Genomic DNA, 20,358 nt, shown 5'->3' with positions numbered 1-20,358 from the left:
AATTGAAGAAAGTAGGGAAAACCGCTAGACCATTTAGTTCAGTTCAGTTCAGTCGCTCAGTCGTGTCCGACTCTTTACGACCCCATGAACTGCAACACGCCAGGCCTCCCTCTCCATCACCAACTCCCAGAGTTCACTCAGACTCACGTCCATCGAGTCAGTGATGCCATCTAGCCATCTCATCCTCTGTCGGAGTCTTTTCCAATGAGTCAACTCTTTGCATGAGGTGGCCAAAGCACTGGAGTTTCAGCTTTAGCATCATTCAAATCCCTCATGATTATACAGTGGAAGTGAGAAATAGATTTAAGGGACTAGATCTAATAGAGTGCCTGTTGAATTATGGATGGAGGTTCGTAACATTGTACAGGAGATAGGGATCAAGACCATCCCCATGGAAAAGAAATGCAAAAACGCAAAATGGCTGTCTGAGGAGGCCTTACAAATAGCTGTGAAAAGAAGAGAAGCGAAAAGCAAAGGAGAAAAGGAAAGATATAAGCATTTGACTGCGGAGTTAGAAAGAATAGCAAGAAGAGATAAGACAGCCTTCCTCAGCGATCAATGCAAAGAAATAGAGGCAAACAACAGAACGAGAAAGACTAGAGATCTCTTCAAGAAAATTAGAGCTACCAAGGCAATATTTCATGCAAAGATGGGCTCGATAAAGGACATAAATGGTCTGGACCTAACAGAAGCAGAAGATATTAAGAAGAGGTGGCAAGAATACACAGAACTGTACAAAAAAGATCTTCACGACCAAGATAATCATGATGGTGTGATCACACACCTAGAGCCAGACATCCTGGAATGTGAAGTCAAGTGGGCCTTAGAAAGCGTCACTATGAACAAAGCTAGTGGAGGTGATGAAATTCCAGTTGAGCTATTTCAAATCCTGAAAGATGATGCTATGAAAGTGTTGCACTCAATATGCCAGCAAATTTGGAAAACTCAGCAGTGGCCACAGGACTGGAAAAGGTGTTTTCATTCCAATCCCAAAGAAAGGCAATGCCAAAGAATGCTCAAACTACCACACAATTGCACTCATCTCACATGCTAGTAAAGTAATGCTCAAAATTCTCCAAGGCAGGCTTCAGCAATTCATGAACTGTGAACTTTCAGATGTTCAAGTTGGTTTTCAAAACGACAGAGGAACCAGAGATCAAATTGCCAACATCCGCTGGATCATCGAAAAAGGAAGATAATTCCCAAAAAACATCTATTTCTGCTTTATTGACTATCTAAAGCCTTTGACTGTGTGGATCACAATAAACTGTGGAAAATTCTGAGATGCGAATACCAGACCACCTGACCTGCCTCTTGAGAAATCTGTATGCAGGTCAGGAAGCAATTATAACTGGACATGGAACAACAGACTGGTTCCAAATAAGAAAAGGAGTACGTCAAGACTATACAGTCTTGTCACCCTGCTTATTTTAACTTATATGCAGAGTACATCATGAGAAATGCTGGGTTGGAAGAAGCACAAGCTGGAATCAAGACTGCTGGGGAAAATATCAATAACCTCAGATATGCAGAAGACACCACCCTTATGGCAGAAAGTGAAGAGGAACTAAAGAGCCTCTTGATAAAAGTGAAAGTGGAGAGTGGAAAAGTTTGCTTAAAGCTCAACATTCAGAAAACGAAGATCATGGAATCTGGTCCCATCTCTTCATGGGAAATAGATGGGGACACAGTGGAAACAGTGTCAGACTTTTTTTTTGGGCTCCAAAATCACTACAGATGGTGACTGCCAGCCATGAAATTAAAAGACGCTTGCTCCTTGGAAGAAAAATTATGACCAACCTACATAGCATGTTGAAAAGCAGACATTGCCAACAACGGTTAGTCTAGTCAAGGCTGTTTTTCCAGTGGTCAAGTATGGATGTGAGTTAGACTGTGAAAAGAGCTGAGCACCGAAGAATTGATGCTTTTGAACTGTGGTGTTGGAGAAGACTCTTGAGAGTCCCTTGGACTGCAAGGAGACCCAACCAGTCCATTCTGAAGGAGATCAACCCTGGGATTTCTTTGGAAGGAATGATGCTAAAGCTGAAACTCCAGTACTTTGGCCACCTCATGCAAAGAGTTGACTCATTGGAAAAGACTCTGATGCTGGGAGGGATTGGGGGCACGAGGAGAAGGGGATGACAGAGGATGAGATGGCTGGATGGCATCACTGACTCGATGGACCTTAGTCTGAGTGAACTCCAGGAGTTGGTGATGGACAGGGAGGCCTGGCGTGCTGCGATTCATGGGGTCGCAGAGTCGGACATGACTGAACAACTGAACTGAGCTGAAGCACTGAACTATATACAACCAATCTTGTCTCATGACTGCCCTCTGATATAGGTATCACTCCTCATTTCAGAGATGACAAAAACTGGCTTAGAAATCTCAACTAACTTGACTAGGTTCATACATCAAATAGACTGCAGAACTAGAATGTGAAGTGAGGCTATCGGACACCAAAGCATGTGTGTACTTTTCCAGAGCAGGTTGCCACGCAGTCTTCACCTTTACTGTGGAGCATCTACTGACTCCTGTCTTCGACCATCTAGCCAGCTGGATACTTAACACAAAAATTGTGTCCCACAAAAGGCAATTGCCCAAGCATGACAGCATCACCGAAGGACTTGCTTCTCCATTTTATTTGATTAGAATGGGCTTTATGGAATGCATTTTGCATGCTAACCTCACTTCTGGCTTAATTTTTTCTAACATTCTATCTTTATTTTTTCACCTCCTATAATAAAGCAAGAAAAGCATACCACATGCTGCTTTAGGTAACACAAAAAAATGTATTATTAAGACAGTCCTAATAGATAAGAGTATAAGCTTTGCTAAATGAAGAAACTACTGTGTAATCACTTTTATAGTTAAAATCCCAATTATCATCATTCTAGAATAACATAAGCTCCAGTATGTCCCAGTTACAGACCTCTGGTTACCTTGGCTGCTTTTCAGAAAGTAAAAGAAATCTTAACATACAGATAAACAATGAGCATTTGAGGACATGGAAAACGTAAAACAGGGCTCAGTGGCATGTCTTTAAGGTAAGAAGCCAGACAATACCACGGACAATCAAGAGAAACTGCAATGGACTCAAGGACAAGCAGAGAGGAAAAAACTAGATATCGAGGCAAATCACACTTTGTTGACTGGATTAATGCAGACATCAGGTGGGAATGGGGTTAGGGGCCTGCTGGAAGTGAAAAGGAAATGAAACAGGTTAAGACATTTAGATTTACTGACACTGTCACCAAAAAACGTTTAGAGTAAGGATCAGCAAACTTCTACAAAGGTCCCAATAGCCTTACCTTACACTTTGTATGCCTGTCTTAGTCACAACTAGTCAACTGTCATTATAGAACACACATCAAAGAGGAAAAAAAACAACAGACGTGAACAAACGGGCAAGTCCACGTTTTAATAAAACTTTACAGCAATTACAAAACAGAACGCGTGCCAAATATGACCTATGAGGTATAGTTTGCTGCCCTGACAAGAGGTTCAGTAGGCACGAAGAAACATGGATCTGAAACATAAGAGGAAGGTCGTGGCTAAGGACAAAGATTTGGAAGCTACTGTCACAAAGTGACAGTATGCATGACCTAAGAATAGTAAAGATGGAAGATATGAACATTTAAAGACAGAATTCTTACAAAATAGCAACACTTGAAAAAAGCATGAAGAGAAGGTAAATAATGATTTTCTGAAAGGAGAAAAAATGTGCGAAATGGGAACTTATGAAAAACAAACATTCTTAAAATCAGAACAAGTGCTGAAAGAAACTTTTTATAACAATATAAAGATGAATCTGGGAAATGTTCTCAATTAAAAAAAACTGCAAAGTTAAATTCAATCTGAGGCTTCAAAACAAAACTCAGTCCTGTTATCAGTGCTGATTCAAGGTTTTTAAATGTTTATAGGCCTAAAACAGAATTAACAACTTAATGCTTATCCTTTGGAAGAAGTTCAATCTAGAGAACTATTTTACTTCTATTTTAAAACAATACTGGCTCATTAGAAGAAAATAAAACAGTATTGATCATAAAAATATCATGAGGACCAAAACTGAAAAACTTGCTAAGTGGCATTCTGCAGAACACAACTACAACACTGAAGATGATCCTTTTATGTACATTAGAACAGTCTGGGTTTGGAATGCATAGAGACTAAGGGCCATCTGGTGAGTGCTAAAAAAAAGGGATTCCCAAGTCGCTTAGTGGTAGAGAATCTACCTGGCCATGAGACGCAGGTTTGATCCCTGGTTTTGGAAGACCCCTGGAGTAGGAAATGGCAACCCACTCCAGTATTCTTGCCTGGGAAATCCCACAGACAGAGGGGCCTGGCTGGCTTCAGCCCAGACCTGCAAAGGGTTGGACACGACTTAGCAACTAACAACAAAAGGAAATTGCTTTTTTTGCACATATCAAAAAAATTATACTATGCAAAGACAAGACTACAATTTACACTGGGAAACTGTAAACGCAAAAATTACAAGCAAGCAAGGAAGGAAGCCAGTCCTCCAGCAAGGCATACATTCATATAATCACTAGAATATAAAAGTTTTATATGTGTTATGACATGTAAAACTGAACTTTCCAAGATTATTAAATGAGAAAGCAATGCTGAACGATCTGGGTCCAAAAAAAAGGCACACATACCTGGTGTATGCACTGAAAATTCTTAGACATATATAAGAAATTTGAGTGGTACCTTGAAAAAGAAAAGTAGGATTGAAGAAGGTAGGAAATTGTCACCTTCTGTAGAAAGACTACCTTTCTGTAGTCAAAACAGGTTATGTGTTATGTCTGGTCAAACATTGGAAAAAAAAAAAGGCTGAACGGAGAACTGTTATCTACAAAACCATATCAAAGCAGACACAATCACACTGAAAATGCTTCAACAAATTCAAAAGTATGCTAAAACAACGAAGCTTTTTAAAAGCACAATTTCATAACTGAAAAAGAGCCACATCCACAAAACTACTTGGACAGTCATACAGATTTCAGCAATGTAAAGCAGAAGTCTTGCAAAAGCTATAATTTACACACGAGGGTTTGGTCGAGTCCTCCTATGTAGTGTGATCCATTTAGACTTGCTGTAAGTTAGTGCTGGAAGGGTGTTTTATATTTACCTCTAGACTAATCCCTAGTAACAGAAACTCTAGTTCTATTACAATAATACAAGCTATTTGCAGAAACCGTGGAAATATAGAATTATTTTTAATAGATACCTGCTTTTGAAAGTTTAGAGCAGGGACCAGTCTATTTTGTTTTCTTCTGTACATCCAGCATCTACAGCACAATAAACTGAAGTACTCAAAATGCATTTTTTGGAGACAAAGTAGGGACATAACTTCTGTACAAAACTATTAAGAATTTATAAGCTCAGAAGTAAAAGGGGGAAAGATTAAAAACATGGAATCTGGTTCCTGTGATTGGGAAAGGCATAGCACATTTCATCTCACACCATTTCAGTTTTTTTGCTTCTAGCAGTAAAATAATCACATGAATATTAAAACATGAAACTATCCAAGGTGTTAGGATGACTACCTCATGTCTACTTTGAAATTTACAGTAAGCAAGATATAAAAAAGTATTATTGAAAGATGCTACAGACGGGGGCTGAAACTTCCACACTAAGTCAATTAATTAGTTGTGAGACGAAAAGTGGAGATAACAAGCTGGCTGTTTTTAGCGACTGATGGGCAAATGAGCTGATCCTGGCTACTGAAGAAGACAACCTAAGAGTGGTGTCTCTCCAACTGTATGTGACAAAGGAGCAGGTTTAAACCCCAAAATGCACATTCCTGTCACAAATATACTTTATATATATATATATCACATACTTCTTCCCGAGTTGTGCTAGAGGTGAAGAACCCACTTGCCAATGCGAGACATGAGACATGGGCGTGATTTGTGGGTTGGAAGGCCCCCGGAGGAGGGCATGGCAACCCACTTCCAGTCAGTCTTCTTGCTTGGAGAATTCCACGGACAGAGGAGCCTGGTAGGCTACAGTCAGATACAACTGAAGCAACTTCCACACACACAATGTCACAGCAATATCTGATTTCTGTAGACGTTTCTAGATACTCAGTTTCTATACTGGTCTAGAGAGACACCTGCTAGCACTACCTAGGGTTTTGTTTCTTAATGTCAATTGGATCTGAAACCTTGCATTTATCCGGGTCTAACTCTTGAGTGAGAAAATTCAGGTCTTTTCCCCTTCTACTCAGTAAATGAAGACAATCCAATCCAACAATTAGATAAAAAGTAGCACAGAGACTTGTCGTTAACTTGTTTTAATTTTAAAATGTAAAACATCACATTATCACACTGCCTTAGTAAATTAAAATTATCCTTTTGAATGCAAACTTCAGCATTTAAGAATCTCAACTTGAAAGCTTCACTTTATTTTGCCATTTATCTTAGAAGGTAACAGGACACAGATACTTAAAACCAGATATGAAAATATTCACTTGATCTATGTATCTCTAAACTCCTGTACCTTTGTTTCCATGTTCTCAGGAAAAAAAGCCAAATGATTAATTGAGTGTGAACAGAGTACCCTCAGGGGATTCCCTATCTCTTATGCGCTTCATTATCAAAGGAAGTAAAATTTAAAATGTTCTGACCTATATACACTGACTACAATCTGGTACAATTTACTGTAGCCCATGAGGTAGGCTCCACACCTCTGAGACTGTTTCATGTGCTTTACGGAATTTCTGGAACAAAATTTCTAGGACTCAAATCCATACTAAGTGACTTAAATCCTCATTGTTTCTGTTTCTTCATCTGTAAAAAGGGGATAAGAGCACCTACATCAAAGGATTATTGTGCAGGTTAAAGTGCATGTGAAGTGCTTAGAACACTGCCTGGCATACAGTAAGTACTAAGTAAGGATTTTAACTTTTTGATTCTTTCATAGTATAACTCAAATCCTTCTGAAGAACTAGAATTTTAACAATTAAATTGGTTAAATGAAATATGGCATATCCTTATGATGAAATACTAATTATCCATTAAAGGTTATTTTATTAATCTATTATGAAAATATATTTAAGCTATAATATCCTGTTGAACAGAAAGGAAAAAGTAAATTAGAAAATCATGTACAATCTAATCTTATATTTAGAAAAGATGCTAATAGTTATAAATATTTGCAAGTTATTGTGATATTTAAGTGATATTTGCCAAAAGACACTCAGAATCATTCCACACACACTGGAAAAAAAGACTTAAAACCAACTGTGATTCTCAGCTGATAATGAGCAGGATAATAAAATGCCATAAATTAGGATTCTTAACAATTTAGAACTGTGTACATTTAATGCATTATTTCTCGACTCTCATAGGCTGATACTTCTTAAAATGGACTGCATGCTAGAATTAATAAAGCACTGATTTCTGATACATTCCTCCAATGCCACCCACTGCCAACATACTAATACTACCACTGTTACTTTTAAGCAAGCTCTTGAAGTGCTCACAAACTACATATACCAAAAGACAATAAGTCACCTTAACCAATCACCCAAATTTAAACAAGATATTGTTAGGTACATATATTGAGATTATAAATATAAAAGACACAGTATTTATAGAATACTGAACAAGCGGTGTTTGTGGTATTGAGAATACTCAGATGGTAGCTTGTGGTACCCTTTCAACTGTTTTAAATTCTTCAATAAAATCAGTATTATTAATTTCACGTTTATTTTACACAGGATTTTTGTCAAACTTACCAGTTTTAAATGATTAATTCATAATCACCATCTAGAGACAAAATTTCCTCTCAACTAATGGTTATTCTACCTACAGTTCAGCTCACTCTTCTGTCTACAATAGTTATATTTCATTTTATCGAATCTGAAATATACAATTATGCATTACAAACAAGCTGTTTTCAAATTTGCTTAAAGAGTAGATTAAGTTTTCAATTTTACATGAAGCCATACACCAGTTTATCATTAAAAATATGAGTCTTCATAACCTGTTTATTCCAATTCTCTTTAGACAGCAACACTAACAAAATTCTTAATGCATACACCCCCATCACCTACAAGTCTTTCCCTATGTTATTATTTTGACACTTAAAGAAGAACATCTTAACAACCAAGTTTTGTAACTACTATCCCTACCAATCAAATGGTGATGCATCAAGGTTCCAATTTTTATGAGTTTTAAGATATTAAGAGTACATTATTTACCTAAGCCTAAAGGACTGTGCCTTATTAAAAAAAAAAAAAGCCACATCAATTTAATTTCATATATATGATGCTACCTATTCAATTTATTAAAAATTAAAATAAACAAAATAACCAAACTAATGCTCCAAACTTATGCTATTCATGTGGAAGACACTACAAGAGAAGACACAATAGAGACTGCCTTGCAATAAGAAATACAAATTCCTTCTACAGAGATGGAGAAATAAAAGGACAATTCTAGTTGTCTAAAAGACAATTCACTGTACACATTTTATTTACAGTTTTGTACACTGTCTCAATATGAATGGGACCGCTTTTCTACTTGAGCCAATTTTTTAACCAAAGCAAAATAACCTAAGTAATACAAAGTGTTAAAATACAGCATAAAGATACAAAAACAGACATACTAATTCTAATTAGGAATGTAATTATGATGTTACATTTTTTATAATCCACAATTAAGTTTAGGAAATCACACAAACATAGATCACTGATTTGAATGAAATGCATAAATTTGTAGCAAAGCATTGTAGTTTTAAGTTAAAAAAAAATTACCAAAGAATGCACAAAATTAATGTTTATTCCACCTTTGTGTCATATTCCTGGATCCTTCACCAATGTTACATGAGAAAGAAAAACTAAAGCAAAACAAATGAAAAACTGAAATCAGAATCACTAATGTTATCAAGTAGGGAAACAAATAAATTAAAATCTAGCAGCCATCAGCAAAAGTACAGCACAGATAATGCTGTAAAAAGAATCAAAGAAAATTGCCAGAAAACTGTATGCATCATATTCTTTCAAACCAGCAAAATATGCTCCTGCATACAATGGAACGTAAACAAAATCATTCTCTTGTAAGGTACAGAAATGCAAGTTCTTTTTTTTAATATTGTAGATGGGTCAAATGTGTTTGTAATGGTTATTTCTATTAAGCTATTACAGAGTGGGCCAGGAACACATTTATGGATTCTGGGGATGATGTGTACTGTAATTCTTTGATTGAGATAATGGACACTCTAGCCAAAAAAAAAAAAAAAAAGAAAATATGAACACAGAAGTACAAGACAAAGGCGAATGAGACTTCTCTTATATCTTAGCAACATTTAGATGGAAATCAAATTTAAATGCAGTCCACTCTGCTTTTGAAGAGGCTTTGGTTCAGCTCCCAAATCTCGATTGCTTGACGCAGTCTCCTATGAGAATACTCAGAAGGTGTCTTCTTAAACAACAAACCTATTTTTAGTGGTGGAGCCGCTCTTAGTAGCTGTGTCTGCATGGGACTGATAACCAATCACTATCTTTGGAGGAAGTCCTAACCTTTCCTTGTATACCCTCCTATAGGAAGAAAAAGAAAAGTAGCCATTAATTTTTATTCAAACATACACCCCAAATCCAGCAATACTATTCTTTATTAAAAAAAAAGAAACAAAAAAACTGGAGAGTGAAATAAGAAACTGCACATTTTCCTTTTAACAAAATATACTCTTCCTTTCCACTACAATCTTGGTTAATCACTTAACCAATATTTGAGAATCTACTATGTACCAGGTACTGTGGTAAATGTTGCTAAATTTAATTATCAATAAATTAATAATAAGCAAAGCAGGGACAGTCCCTGGGGTTATGGTATTTATAGTTTATAGAGTATTTGATTATTTACAAACAAATAATCACAAATACATATGGTGGAGCTATATCACATGCAAAATTAATTTGTATATAATCAATTACATGTACATATTTTAATTTTTTGATCTAAAATGCTTCAATTATATTTTACATATAAACTTTAGTATATATTTTATGTTACTGCAATTACATTTACCTTATCTATTACTGACAAGAAAGCACATTCAAAAATTAAACACTTCGAAGGCAATTTGCAATATTTTCAAATCATATGTGATTCTATTTTAAGGACAAATATGATGAGTATCAAGGAGGGTAAGTACAGGGGCTGCAATATCATTAACAAGAAGGATCTAATCTCCTGGAAATCAAAGAAATCTCCCCTTTAAAATTTATGAGGTCAAAAGTATAATGCTAAGAGAATTAATTAAGCACATCTGAAGGATGAGAAATAAAAATAAAGCTCAGTGGCTATAGCTAGCAAGAAAAGTAAATATGAGAGATAAGGCTGACAAGGTAAAACTGGGCACAGATCACCATATAATCTGAGAACATCATAGGTCAGGCTAGAAATCTGGTATCTGAGAATAGCAAAATTTTAAAATAAGCACCAAATGAAACAAAAATAAAGATATATATATATTTTCATGGAACTGAATCCTCGAGTATACTAGGAAAATTTACTCATACTGTATTCTCCAGAAGATTTCAGTACCTTCCCTAGAATAAGGTATTTAAAAATAATTTTGTGATAACTAAAATTACAATTAATATCAAGTAGACATTAGGATGCAATGTACCTTCAATTATACTTAATCACTAAAAATGCCAGAAAGCAAGAGCACTGAGCCATGCAGCTTAAACGGGCAGAAAAATATCCTTCCTTGAAAAACTGAAGTCAAATGTTTAAATAAAGATTTCAAAAATTGTTAACACTGACACAATTAAAAATCTTCCCAAGGAAAGAAATTCATATCTAATTCCTTTAATGCATTTTCAAAGAAATATGAGATCCTCACAATCGATAAGATTCAATGCTGACAAAAAGATCAGGAATATGATGACAATCAATTATCAATTTTCTCTTATAGAAACCCTCTGGAAAATGAAACCTGGAAAATCCCCACACCTTTTAATACAGAAATGAATTATGTTCACAGAATTCATACTGTTGGAAAAATCAACAAAGGGGCAAATCAAACATATTGAAACCTATGACCTGTACACTTAATTTCAATATAAAATTTAAAGTTCAATTTTACTAACTTAAATTTAGTAAAAATTAACACTGACTGACATTTGAGGGGGAAAAAATGACAAGCAATTTTTGCAAATAGTAATATTTGCCAAAAAGTTTTAAAATATATACATGTAGGTTTTAAGCATGGACAAATCCAAGCTACTGTCCACTTATATCTCAATGGAAATTTCATGTAAGTGTACACATATGTGGCAAAATACACATGTACCATTTGCCAATATTCACCAACATATTGAGTATTATACATAAGCACTGTGGTTTTTAAAGTACATTAAGGAAAAGACACATTCTCATTTGATAAATAAAATGTGACGTGCTAAAACAGTGTTCCAGTGATTCTATACTCCATTGATAGGAAAAAGAAATTTTACAGAAATGAAAAAGGATGAACCAGACATAGAATATCAATACAGCTGTTCAAGGTTATAAAAGTGTTCATGAAAACAAGAAAAATAATGATCTACATAAACATATTTTTTATAAAGTAGTTCTGCTTTTAGTTATCTATTTTAAAAGTAAAAAAACAGCAAAACTTACCCTATATGTGTAACAGCTTCTCTGTTTTCACATTCAGTAGTCCATATTGCTATTTTATCACCTTTAGCTCTAACATTAACAACAGCTCCACATACATCATCGCTGTAGTCATCAAAAGATTCTCCAATAAGGCACAGCAGCTTAAAAGAAAAAACTCAATTTCAAATTACATTCCACAGATTATAAACAGCTTCTTTAAGTTGCAAAATGTCTCATATATTTATATACAAAGCTGAGGAAGTTTTTAAAATGAAGGGTTTTATATATATATATAATTTTGTCCTCCTGCCTTTAAAAAATTGTTAATTTGATTCTTTAATACCAAAAACATTAACAGTTTTGCTAACTTTTCCAGTAAACTGGGCAACTGATGTCAGAGCACAAAAAAGGTGAATTATTATTAATATTCATTTGCTCTGCTGCTACACTTGCCAGTAAACAAGTTTTAATGGAATAAATGAAACAGCTGCTCATGGATGAAATGCCTCCTGTTCCTGTTGCTTTTCATGAACTTTTCCTAATTAAAAAAAATATATATGGTAAATACATAACATAAAATTTACCATTTTAACCATTTTTAAGGTTTAGTGACATTAAGTATATTCAGTACCACCATCCGTCTCCACAACTTTTGTCATCTTGCAAAACTGAAATAACTTAATATAGAGTTCTAAAATGGTATTTACTGATAATCTCTCCCAAAAGAAAATTAAGTTTTTCCTCAATAAAAGCCATTTACTGAAATATTTATTATTGCTCAATTTAGTAAGTCCTAACCAGGAACTTCCCTGGTGGTCCAGTGGTTAAGACTCCAAGCTTCCATGGCAGGGGGCTCAGGTTGGGTCCCTGGTCAGGGAACTAAGACTGTGCATGCCATGTGGCATGCTTAATATGCTAACTACAGACCAGACCAGTGTTCAAGATACAAAAAGACTATAATCCCTGATCTTAAAAGCCTGGGGTTTAAAACCTTTCACTAGAGAAAACGTCTATTATCTCAATTTAATAAATGTTGTATGAAGCCAAAAGTTCCAAATTATATCACAACATATAAGCTGAATGATATCAAGCTACAATTTCACTATTTCCTTCACGAATCTAAAAAGTTGAGTACACAAAGCAATACTCTAAGGACTGTAAAAACTTGTATCATACAAAATGTGAAAGTTACCACAATTCTGAACTTAATGAAATGACTAGGATGACCTTATCGTGTAAAGTCAGTCAACTGCCAATCATTTTCTGGATTTGTAATATGTAGCAGGGCATTTTACTGTACTAGTATGTAAAAAGTATACAAGATTCATTCACATGGTAGAACAAAATTAAGTGCTGGTCTAGATTTCTAGAGTGGGTATCCTTATCTTCTCTTTGAGTAACCAACGAAAAAGGAACAAAGTTTTCTACCACTTTAATGGCAGAAGGTGAAGAGGAAGAGCCTCTTGATGAAGGTAAAAGAGGACAGTGAAAAAGCTGGCTTAAAGCTCAACATTTAGAAAAACGAAAATAATGGCATCTGGTCCTATCACTTCATGGCAAACAGATGGGGAAAATGTGGGAAACGAGTCAGATTTCATTTTCTAGGGCTCCATAATCACTGTGGACGGTCACTGCAGTCACGAAATTAAAAGACACTTGCTCCTGGGAAACCTAGACAAACCTAGGCAAACCTAGACAACCTGACAAACCTAGACAACATATTAAAAAGCAGAGACATCACTTTGCGGACAAAGGTCCGTATAATCAAAGCTATAGTTTTTCCAGTGGTCATGTATGGATGTTAGAGGTGGACTATAAAGAAGGGTGAGCACCGAAGAATTGATGCTTTCCAACTGCGGTGCTGGAGAAGACTCTTGTGGTGCTGCAGAAGATTCTTGAAGAGAGTGCTGTGGACAGCAAGGAGGCATGCCAATCAATCCTAAAGGAAATCAACCCTGAATATTCACTGAAAAGACTGCTGCTGAGGCGCCAATACTTTGGATACATGATGCAAAAAGCTGACTCATTATAGAAGACCCTGATGATGGGAAAAATTAAAGGCAAGAGGAGAAGAGGGCAACAGAGGATGAAATGGTTGGATGGTGTCACTGACTCAATGGACATGAGTTTGAAAAACTATGGGAGATAGTGAAGGACAGGGAAGCCTGGAGTGCTGTAGTTCATGGGGTCACAGAGTCAGAAACAACTTAGCAACTGAATAACAACAACAACTTGGAAGAAAAGTTATGACCAACCTAGACAGCATATTCAAGAGCAGAGACATTACTTTGCCAACAAAGGTCCGTCTAGTCAAGGCTATGGTTTTTCCTGTGGTCATGTATGGATGTGCCAGTTGGACTGTGAAGAAAGCTGAGTGCCGAAGAATTGATGCTTTTAACTGTGGTGTTGGAGAAGACTCTTGAGAGTCCCTTGGACTGCAAGGAGATCCAACCAATCCATTCTGAAGGAGATCAGCCCTGTGGTTTCTTTGGAAGGAAGGATGCTAAAGCTGAAACTCCAGTACTTTGGCCACCTCATGCAAAGAGCTGACTCATTGGAAAAGACTCTGATGCTGGGAGGGATTGGGAGCACAAGGAGAAGGGGACGACAGAGGATGAGATGGCTGGATGGCATCACGGACTCGATGGACATGAGTCTGAGTGAACTCCGGGAGTTGGTGATGGACAGGGAGGCCTGGCGTGCTGCGATTCATGGGGTCGCATACAGTCGGACGCGACTGAACTGAACTGAACAACAACAACAACAAAGTTTTAGTACTCAAAACAGCTTTATAATTTTAAAACCTTACTGTCTCTAGCCAAAAACGATCGAGGTCACTTCGTCTCTGCTGTTTGTTCAGTGTAATTAGCCATCGTCCTCCTCGTTTGTTTTTCTCATCTTCCCACATAGGCTCAATACCATCCTACAAGGTTAGGGGTACAACAATATGAGACAATATTGTTAGTTTAACTTAAGATAATGACTAAAAACAGAAAGCAACAACCGTGTTAACTGTTTACTTTATACTCATAAAACTGTTATTGAGGTAGTGCGAAAGCACACAAAACTTAAAGCCAGAGGCATGGGATTGCAAAAACAGAGCCTTGACTAGGGCACTTAATAGCTATCAAATCTGGGGTTTGACTTAATTTGGAGGTTCTAAAGTAATATACTTTGGAGGTTCTGAGTAACAGACACCTTTTAGAAGCCATACACATTTCTACATCTAAAAAATACATATGAAAGCTATACCACTTCAGAGAACTAATGACTGTCCCACCCACTAACAGCTGACAAAACTCATATAAGTATCTCAAGGACGCACATACTCCTGACAAACTGCACTTCGGTCTACTCAAGTACATAAAGAAGAAATAAGAGTGGATAATCAAAGCTCTCCTCAAAATCAATCACAGTATGTGCCCATATAGCCAAATTCTCACTTAATTTCAATTATTTATACTAAAAGAAGCCAAAATATACTTATGCTAAAATATGGTGAAGCTAATACAATTATTCTCCAAGCATCACAACATTAACTATTTCTAAGTTCATGGTAAGATTTTAATGAATACCTGAATGGTCCAGTCTTATAATAAATATATGAAGTCACCAATTAAGCATACCTTAAAAAGTGAGTAGTCACAGCCAGGCATTAAATTACTAGACAACTGGATATGGTTGTACAGACTAGGTAAAAGAAAAGAACAATTATAAACATAGAAAATGTAGTAGAGTTTAGGTGTTTATATGTACATTCAGAGAATATGATAAAAATAAACAAGATAAAAACTCATTTACTTTTTTCCCACTATGGAGTCAATTTCTGAAACAGACCAAACAGATCTCAATAACAGTCAGCTTTAAGAATCAACATCTGATGATTTTTAGAAATATCTTCAGTGATTTTATCCTGACAATTTTGGTGTATTAGTTAACTTAATATATACACATTATTACAAGAAACTGAGACGAGAGGTACCAGATGCCTTTAAGTAAATGAAAGAATCCATGAGGCTAATAAGCCATTTTAAACACACAAAAAGACAAATCTAGAGAAAGTAAGACAAAACTCCCTGATCATCAGGATTGCATGACTAAACTAAGTCAACATTACTATTATCTGTGAAAGTACCAAAGAGTGGAAAAGATCAACAGTCCCCAAACACTACACACCATTACTAGTTTAAGTCAGCAAGCATAATAATCTTTGGGGGAGCTTTTAAAGACAGAATAGTTCTACATCCTACTTCTTAGAATTTTAATTCCTTAAATATAGGCTGGAACCACAGAATGTGTATTTCTAAACTATTTCCCAAATAGCAATGTAACAGATTAACATTTGGGATGAATTAGGTATTCCACTAGCCTGAAGGCAGAATGCTAGATTGGATCCTTTGATCTTGAAGTCTACCATAGCAAATTTGTTATGAAACTGGCAATAGAGTAAGAATGCTTTTTACTTTATACAGAAGTGATGATCTTATACGACTAGCAATAATACCACACGGATGGTTATTTCCCTTATTAAGATTTTCTTACTGCTATTTTAACCCAGTCTGTGAGTATTTCAAGTAGAGTTTTAAGAAAGAGTCAAGGATTCTTTGGATGACATCCAGTTTAACAACAAATCCAATTTGAATGAGAGAGCATTAAGACAGCATACAGCTTGTTGGGTTATTCTATCTAGTAGTAACTCTTTCCAAACTAGATTATCACTGACAAGATTCCACTAGGCAAGAAGAGAGACATGGATACTAACAGTAACTACAGAATTAGAACCACCATTTCTATACAATTAATGTCTAGTGTGGAAGGGACATTCTTCAATGGCATTCAAAGTAGAAAAGACCAACGATTCTTCCTGCTGTCTTCTTTCTCCTTAATCATGCTCTAAGGTCTCTTACTAAGTTTACAATTAGAATCTGTTAATGGCACACTTAAATAGAATCCTAATGCTACAGACAAGACTAGATTTAAAAAAAAACAAACCTCAATAGCTGTTTCATTAAATTTGTCCCCCAAAAGGGAGAAACTAAGTGACAAAGACAGAAAGCTTAAGGGTTTATCTTTCAATTATGGCATAAAAATCCACTCAGCAATAATATTGCTTACAACATACCTAAAAACTGTGGCGTCATGTTCTAATTAGAGATCACTTAAATATACAATTATGTAAAACTGGTGACAGCCAAACAAACTTAGATAAATGCAAATCTTATTCACTGGGAGAATGGCTCAGAACTCTTGCTCTCCCCTCCTCCACAGGATACTGGAGACTATTATGCTTCAGAAAACTCTTGAATAAATACAATTAGAGAAGAAAAACACTCAATGTTTTGATGAAGGGCAAAACAGAACCATAATTTAACTAGGCCTATGAATTACTAGGAGTTTCAAATGTAGTTCATTTTTTAAAAATGTTTTCACTAAATTAAAAAAAAAACAAACCCATAAGTTCAATTAAAAGTGACCAAAGTGATCTCAACATAGTTTTCTTTAATTATTCTATGCTTTGTTTTCAGTGATTCAAATGCACACTAAATGCCTAATATGCTGGAAGTATACATATGTATAAAATTTTAAATCATAATTTATTAATTTATAATTTTCTAACCATAATCTATCTGTGTGATACACCCAAGTATTAACATTAAAACACAGGAATCACATCACTGATATGATCCAAAATACACGAACTGAACAAATTAGAATACTTAGATAACTGCTAGATAATTTACAGCTCTTAAACATGTTTTTAATAAGCTGTATCTTTCATGCTCTCCAACAGTTTCTCCCTAAATATTTTTCAAGCAAATAAGACATAACTAAATAAACTGTTTTAAAGAATCAATATTCTAAAACTTCTTGCACAGAACTTTATAGCTCTAAATTAAATTATATAGCTAAATCTGAAACAAAATCTCAAAAATATTTCAAGTATTCTTAAGTTTTATTTACAAAGTGCAATAAAATTATCTATCATCACAGATACTGTCATTCTTTGACAAACCCTGATTTATGAGCAGTTCAGCTTTTGAAATCTCAGAATCTTTATCACAGGAAATCCACAGTTTATACAAAAAAGAATCTGCAGAAATGCTAAGAAAAGCATTCTTTTCCTAAGAAAGCTCTGGAATAAAAATAGAGCAAATTTGCCGAGGTAACCAAGAAAGGGGACAAGGTCCTAAAAGTTGTCAGAAGTTCCAGTGACAATAAAGGATTCTCAATGAATGATATCTTAGGACAAGGAATAGAGAATAGGCAGAGCTAAATGATGACAAGATGGAAGCTTTCTAAAACTGTTGAGAAATAATCACCAATTCTAACAGTTGTGAGATGATGAACAAGCAAAAAAGTAAATATCAACTGTTCACCTTACCCTTCTTTTTGCAAATACAACTTAAAATAAAAATGTACACAATAAAACAAACATCCTAAAATGGTTACTTACGCCCAAAAGTCTTCAACAGTATCAAACTTAGAGATCAATCGAAGGTTTGCTTGCCAAGTTTTGCTTTTATCATTTTTAAAAAACCAGAGTGCCCATCTAAAAAACAGAAAGTCAGTGTCAACAGAAGTTTTACATCCATGTTCAAAGCAGCAGTGAGTTCAGTTATTAATAAAAATGTTGTCTGAAGAGTTTTCCAAGTAGACATATATTTTATAACTTCATGATTAATGCTTGATAATTTCAGACATATAAAATGAGATGCATTTCAACACCTACTTGGTAATTTGTATTTGCCAACCCGTGATCAAGGAAAAAAATATTTTGAAAAAGCAAAGGCAGAAAAACTACTAAACATACAGTATCAAGTACTGTACCCTGGATTTCTAAAACTAATTCAGTCTTTCCTGAAAAAATAAAAAAAACAGAACTACCATTTGATCCAGCAATTTCACTTCTGGATATTATCTGAAAAAATGAAAATACTAACTTGAAAAAGATATATGAATTCCCATGATTAGTACAGCTTTACAAGAGCTTAAGATACAGAAGCAACTTAAATGTTCATCAAGGAGTGAAAAAAGAAAATATGTATGTATGTATGAATGTGTATATTCAATGGATTATTCAGTCATAAAAGAGAAGAAAATTTTGCTATTTCCAACATGGATGGACCATAGGACTTTGTAACAAGTTAAATAAATCACACACTAGACAGGAAAAGCAAATACTATATGATTTTGCTTATACATGAAATCTAAAAAAAACTTTAAAAAAGGAGAAAAACCCACCCCAAACTCACTGATACAAAGAACAGACTGGTGGTTCCCAGAGGCAAAGGGGTGAGGAAATGCATGAAGGGGGTCAAGTGGAACAAACTTCCAGTTATAAAATAAATCATGGGGATGCAACGTACAACAGAGTAAATACAGTTCATAACACTGCACTGAAAATGTGAAAGTTGTGAAGAGCCTAAATCTTAAAAGCGCTCATTATAAGAAAATATATTATAAATATGTATTGTGATAGATGTTGATTATGATCATTTCACAATACATACAAATACTGAATCACTGTGCTGTACATTTGAAATTGTTACAGTTCAACTGAAAATAGTAAAATTCCATTCCATTAAAAAAAAAATTGCAGCCATTAAAGATTTATTCTAGAAAATGACTGGATGACTAAGCAAAAATATCTGTACAATAACGTTCTTAAATTTGGAAAACTGGAAACATCATAAGTGCCTATCAACAGTTCTAGAATGTGGTTTACAAATCCCCTTAGGCATCTTAAGACCCTTTCAGGAGCACTGATGAGTAAAAACTATTTCATAAAAATCCTAAGATATTTTATTTTTCACTCTGTTAACATTTTCACTGATGATGCAAAAACAACAGTAAACCTAGCAGTGATGTACATAACAAGAATCATACAGTGGCACCCATGTCTACCATTTGTCACTGTTCCTGTATTATAATCAACTCTCAGAAGAGTAACTGCCAGTTTCTTGTAAGAATGCCACTGATGAAGCAGTAATACAATACTTGTTTTATTAAATTTCAATCTGTGCACATGTTTTTTCTGCACAAAAAATACTTCTGCATACCAAAGACAATGCTTAGGCATTGAGTTGTGAGGAGAACTAGTCGCTTTCTCAAAGAACACCACTTTTACTTGGAAGAATAGGCTGATCAATCATGGTTACTTCTTGAAAAATGAACAGAGTGAGCATGTAGCTAAAATTTAAGCTTTCAGGAGAAAAGTCAGAATTTTGGAAAGCCTGCAGGTGTCACTGAGCATGACAATTTAACAAAACTTGGGTATATTTCTGAGGCATTTAGTAATGATAATGTTATTGTTTTGATATCATATAATGAAAAATGCCAATATTTAGGTCTACAAACTCACTGAACCAGTATCTTCTAAATGACCAGTGATATTCATGAGTGAAGAAGGATATATATATTTCAAATGCAAGACAGATCAATGGATTTTAAAGTAACAGAGTAGAAAAAAGTTCTTAGATGTGGTTTCAGATTCTATATTGCAACTAACCTGCAAGAAACCTAGTATCAAAGGAAGGAGATATTCATAATTATAAAAGGCCATCAAAATTTCTCCTTTTCCAACCATGGTATATTTGAGGTCATATTTTATCCTTAAACTTCCTCTGAAACAATGTATCTCCAAAGACTTGAAAATGCAGAACCAGCTATGAAAACCTAGCTGATTTCTATTAAGCCAGGCACTTAAACATATTTACAAAAACGCTGTTCTTCTCAT

The 20,358-nt window shown here is 35.1% G+C and overlaps 1 protein-coding gene across 1 annotated transcript in view; it reads right to left on the bottom strand.

Moving 5' to 3' along the window:
- Nucleotides 1-6,353: 6,353 nt before the first annotated feature.
- The window catches only part of EIF4E (eukaryotic translation initiation factor 4E), a 41,243-nt gene continuing 27,238 nt past the window's right edge, over nucleotides 6,354-20,358 (bottom strand). The window contains exons 3-7 of the mRNA XM_068975015.1: nucleotides 18,076-18,171; nucleotides 15,248-15,311; nucleotides 14,431-14,544; nucleotides 11,643-11,782; nucleotides 6,354-9,550 (exon numbers count right to left, since the gene is read on the bottom strand). Coding sequence (XP_068831116.1) covers nucleotides 9,436-9,550; nucleotides 11,643-11,782; nucleotides 14,431-14,544; nucleotides 15,248-15,311; nucleotides 18,076-18,171 — 529 coding nt within the window. The 3' untranslated portion in view covers nucleotides 6,354-9,435. The remainder of the gene's footprint in view (nucleotides 9,551-11,642; nucleotides 11,783-14,430; nucleotides 14,545-15,247; nucleotides 15,312-18,075; nucleotides 18,172-20,358) is intronic.

The sequence above is a fragment of the Capricornis sumatraensis genome, chromosome 7, assembly GCF_032405125.1.
Source record: "Capricornis sumatraensis isolate serow.1 chromosome 7, serow.2, whole genome shotgun sequence".
Classification (NCBI taxonomy): Eukaryota; Metazoa; Chordata; class Mammalia; order Artiodactyla; family Bovidae; genus Capricornis; species Capricornis sumatraensis.
The sequence above is the reverse complement of the archived record's forward strand: the minus strand, read 5'-3'. Positions and strand labels throughout refer to the sequence as shown.